The sequence below is a fragment of the Penaeus chinensis genome, chromosome 28 (assembly GCF_019202785.1).
Source record: "Penaeus chinensis breed Huanghai No. 1 chromosome 28, ASM1920278v2, whole genome shotgun sequence".
In the NCBI taxonomy this organism is placed as follows: Eukaryota; Metazoa; Arthropoda; class Malacostraca; order Decapoda; family Penaeidae; genus Penaeus; species Penaeus chinensis.
In genome coordinates, this window is record NC_061846.1 from 3,620,307 (window position 1) to 3,625,306 (window position 5,000).

The 5,000-nt window shown below is 54.0% G+C and overlaps 1 protein-coding gene across 1 annotated transcript in view; it reads right to left on the reverse strand.

The window, feature by feature from the left end:
- The window catches only part of LOC125039854, a 27,400-nt gene that overhangs the window by 21,804 nt on the left and 596 nt on the right, over positions 1–5,000 (reverse strand). The window contains exon 2 of the mRNA XM_047634163.1: positions 3,876–3,897. Coding sequence (XP_047490119.1) covers positions 3,876–3,897 — 22 coding nt within the window. The remainder of the gene's footprint in view (positions 1–3,875; positions 3,898–5,000) is intronic.

Consider the following 5,000-nt stretch of genomic DNA (forward strand, 5'->3'; position numbering starts at 1 on the left):
AACACCTCCTCCTCACCACACCTCCCACATCCCCTCTCTACCACCCCTCATCACACCCCTTCCACCTCCCTCCTCTCCCCAACCCACCCTCCACACCCTCCATCATCCCTCCCCCTCACTCCCCCTCCTCCCCACAACACCCCACTCCTCCCCCCGTCACCCCTCCCCTCCTCCTCTCAGTCACCCCCCTACCCTGCTCCCAACTCCTCCTCCTAGAACACAACCCCCCCAATCCTCCACTTCTCCCTCCCCAATCAACTCCTCACACACCCCCCATCCCCAACACATCCTCCCACCACACCCACCCTCATCTCCTCCCCCACCTCTCACCCCCAACTCAATCTCTCCTCCGCTCACTCCCATCCTCAATCAAATCTCTCCTCCCGCCGCCCCTCCCCCTCCCCTCCACTCCCCACTCCTCAACCTCCTCTCTCCCCCCCCCGCCTCCCCCACTTCCCTCTCCCACCCACCTCCTCAACCCCCTCTCCCATCCCCTACCCCACCAACCTCTCCCTCTCCCCACTCTCTTCCAACACACATTCTCACACACCCCCCTCCCTCACCTCCCTCCCCCCCCCCCTACTCTCCTCCCCCTCTCCTCTACCCTCTCTCCTCCCCAATCAACCCTCCACTTCCCCCTCACACCGTCTCTCTCCATCTCACTCCCTTTCTTGCATGGCTCCCACACCTCCTCCCTCATCTTCATCCCTCCACATGCCTCTCCCTCCTCTCTCGACCAAACACGCCTCTCCAACCCTCCTCCTCCTCCCCCTCTCACTCCCCCCCACTCCACTCCTCCTTACTCGACAAATCCACCTCTCTCTTCCGCCTTCTCGCCCCAACTTCTCTCCACACCCCCTCCCTCCAACCCCTCCACCCCCCACTCCTCCTCACCCCGCTCACATCACCTCACCGCATACACCACCTCTCCTCCTCCCTCCTTAACTCCTTCACCTTCCTCTCATAATCTACTCCTCCTCTCACCCCCCTCCCCTCCCCCCCCTCTCTAAACCACCACCCCCTCCTTCTCCACCCACTCTCCCCCCTCACCCACTCCACCACACACATTCTCCCCCCCACTCCACCCTCCACCCGCAACTCCTACATCACACCCCTACAACCCAAAAACCTATTCTCCCCCTCACCGCCACCCCACCACCACACACCACACCCAACCCCTCCCACCCACGCCCCCACCACCCATACATCCCCCACCCCATCAACCACCCTCCTCCACTCCACCCTCCCTTCCCTCCTACACCTCACACACTATCCCCCTTCCTTTCTCTCTTCACTCCTCACTCTCTCCAATCCCGTCGTCTCCCCTTCTCTTCTCCCTTCCTCTCATTCCTTCGTCTTCCTCAGATCGAATCTTTCTCTCTCTCTCTCTCTAACTCTCTCTGTCAATTCCTCCTATCTCTCTCTCTACTCTCTCCTTCTCGCTCTCAATCGATTCATCCTCTCCTAGAACCTCTACTCTCTCACTCCTCTCGCCTCTCAGTACTCTCGCATCACGGTTCTTCTCCCAGTACTTCTCTCTCTCTACGACTCTTTCTGTCATCCCCCTCTTCACTCCTTCTCACTCCTCATCCTCTCTCTCATCTCTCTCACACTGCACAACTCACCAATCAGCTCTCTTCCGCTCTCTCCACTACATCATCGTCTGTCGATTCTCCCCTCTCTCTCTCCCGCCCTTTTCTCCCTCCCCCATGCTCTCCTCTCTCCTCGTTTTCTCTCCTCCCTCCCTTCACTCTCCTTCCCCATCTCCCCCTCATACATCACCAATCTTCGTCTCACCTCTCTCTTCTCCTCCGCATTCTCTCTATCCTGCCCTCTCTCTCATCCCTCTCTACAAATCCTCCCTCCCTCACTCTCCTCTTCTCTCTCATCCCTCTATCCTCCTCCCTCTCTCTCCACCTTTTCTTTCTCTCGTCATCCTCTCTCCTCTCCTCATCCCTCTATCTCTCCTCCTCTCCCCTCTTCTCTCCTCTCTCCATCTCTCTCTCAACTCTCACCTCCTTCTCTCTCTCTCCTCTCTTCTCTCTCTCCCACTCCTCTCTCCTCTCAGCTCACTCTCCTCCTCCTCCTCTCTCTCTCTCTCCCCTCCCTCTCGTTTCCTCTCCCTCACTTTTCCTCTCATCCTCCCTCAATCCCCTCTCTCTCCTCCCCTCTCACTCTCCCATCCTCTCCCCCTCCCCCCCCACTCTCTTCTCTCTCCCCCTCCTCTTCTCTCCCTCCTCTTCTCTCCTCTCTTCACTCCTCTCTCTCCCCTCTCTCCTCCTCTTCCTCTCCACACTCCTCCTCCCCCCTCCTCCTCTCTCCCTTCCCTCCCCCCCCACCTCCCCCCTCTCCTCCCTCCCTCCTCTCCCACCCTCTCCTCCGTCTCTCTCTCCCTCTCCTCTCCTCTCTTTTTCTCTCATCCCCCACCTCTCCTCCCTCCCCCTCTCCCTTCCTCTCATCTCTCACTCCTCTCCCTCCCTCCTCTCACTCCCCTCCCTCCCCACTTCCCCCTCCCCTCTCTTTCCCTTTACCTCCTCCTCCCCCCCTCCTCTCCCCTCTCCTTCTCCCCTCACCTCCTCCCCCTTCCCTCTCTCTCTCCTCTCTCTCTTCTCTCTCTCTCTTTCTCCCTCCCTCCTCTCTTCTCTACTCTCTCTCCCCCTCCTCAAACCCTCCGTCTCTCCTCCTCTCTCACCTATTTTCTCTCCTCCTCCTCTCCTCCACTCCTCTCTCTTCCTCCTCGTCTCTCTCTCTCTCTTCTCTCCTCCCTCCTCTCAATTCAATCCCTTTCCTCCCCCTCTCATCTCTCTTCTCCCTCTCTCCGTCCCCCCCCCCCCCCCCCCCCTCTCTCCTGATCTTTCCCTCCCCTCTTCTCTCTCTCTCCTACTCTCTTTTCTCTCCCCTCCTCTCCTCATCTCTCTTCTCCCTCTCATCCTCTCACTCTCTCTCTCGTCACCCCTCTCATCCCCTTCTCCTCCTCTTCTCCCCTCATCCTCTTCCTTTCTCATCTCTCCACTCTCTCTCTCTCCTCTCTCGCATCCACTCTCTCACTCCTCTCCCCTTCTCTTCTCTCTCTCCTCTCCTCCCTCCCCTCTCTCCTCGACCTCTCTCTCCCCTCTCTCTCACTTCCTCTCTATCTCGCTCTCTCTCCCTCTCCGTCTCCCCTCTCTTCTCCCCTTCTAGAATCACTCCCCCTCTCCTCCCTCTCCTCTCCTCCCCCCCCCCTCATTCCTTCAGCATCTCTCTCCCCTCCATTCCGTCTTCCCCCCACCTCTCTCTCTCCTCTCCTCTCACCTCTCTCTTTCTCTCACTCTCCTTCTCTCTCTCTTTTCTCTCTCATTTTCTCCCCTCTCTCCTCTCTCTCCTCTACCCTTTCTTCTCCATTCCTCAACTCTCATCATCTCCTTCTCCTCTCTCCTCTATCCTCTCTCTCTCTCGTCTCATCTCTCTCTCTCCTCTCCCATACCACCTCCCTCCCTCCTCTCTCATATCTCACCCGCTCAGCTACTCATCAAATACCGATCTCTCTCCTTTCTCTGCTACTCTCAACAAATCCTCTCTCTCGTATCTCCTCTCTGCCTCCCTCCTATCTATCATCTCACAAGGTCTCTCTGTGTCATCTCTAATACGTATATCGTCTCTCGCTCCTAATCCATCCTCTCTAGTCGTATCTAAGCATCAGATATTCCTCTGTATAGTATAACGAATCTCTCATAACTCGTCTCTCTATCCTCTATGTCCTATTATCCGCATCTTACTTCATCTCCATAATACTTAATCAATCGTCGATCTCAACTCACCTCCCTCATTCTCAAATACTCATATCAAATTACTCTCCCATCGATAGAACTATCTCACTAGCAAGTACTTTCCACTACCTCGAAGCTCATATCAATACCACTATATCAGAATGAGAATACCATACTTATATATTAATAATCCTACTCGGTCATATAGCTCCTAATATCTAGGTAGAGATAGCGGAAATAAGAGAGTAAGATAGAGAATAGATTAATAGATATAAAATAGATAAATCGATAGATATGAAATTTACTAGATTAGAAGAGGAAGTATGCATAGACATTAATAAATAACATAGATGAGATTATAGTATGGAACAGATTATCATTAGACAGAGCTATAAGGATAGAAAATATCATAAATTAAATATATGATATAGATATACATGATATACGGTACTTTAGAATAGCCAACTAGTGCGGATAAGTCAATCAACATAGCTCATATAGCTTGATAATCAATGTATGCCTATAGAATATATATAGATATCTATATCTCTCATCTCGACTGCTAATCATCTCACCTCTCTCATCTCTCGCCCTCGCTCCAAGAAAACTAACTCCTCTCTCCATAATTCGCTCTCTCTCTCGCGGTCTATCCCTCTCATCACCTCTCGCTCACTTCTCTTCGCTTCTGTCTCCTCTAAGCCTCCGTCTCTAGCTCTCTCTCTCCCCCATTCATAAGCTCATCGTTCTAAGCCCTCCATCGTCCATCTTCATCGCTCATCGAGTCTCCTCACGCCCTCTCATCACGACTCCTCTCACCATCTCATCGCATCTCCTCGTCCGTCCTCTCCTCTTCAGTCCTCGCCTCTCTGCCTCTCCGTCCCACCTCTCTCTATCTCGCGGCATCCGCCTTCTCTCTCTCACTCACATCCTCCTCATCGCATCGGATCCCGCATCCCCTCTCCGGCTAGTTCTCTTCTCTCTCAACTCATAGTAACTCGCTCCTCCCTCCCACTTTCTCTCAGTCGCCCCTCACTCTGTCTGCTAGCTCATCATCTACGCTCCGACGTCTCCATCTCTCTCCTCTCCCATCTCCCTCCTCTTTCCTCATTCAAATACCATATCCTCTCTATCTATCTTCTCGCTCGCGTATGCTCCATCATCTCTCTCATCTACTTACGCGCGTCAACTCTCCTTCATTCTCCATCCGGGCTCCTCCTCCGCCTCTTCTCACATCTCCATCATCCGTCTCCGGCC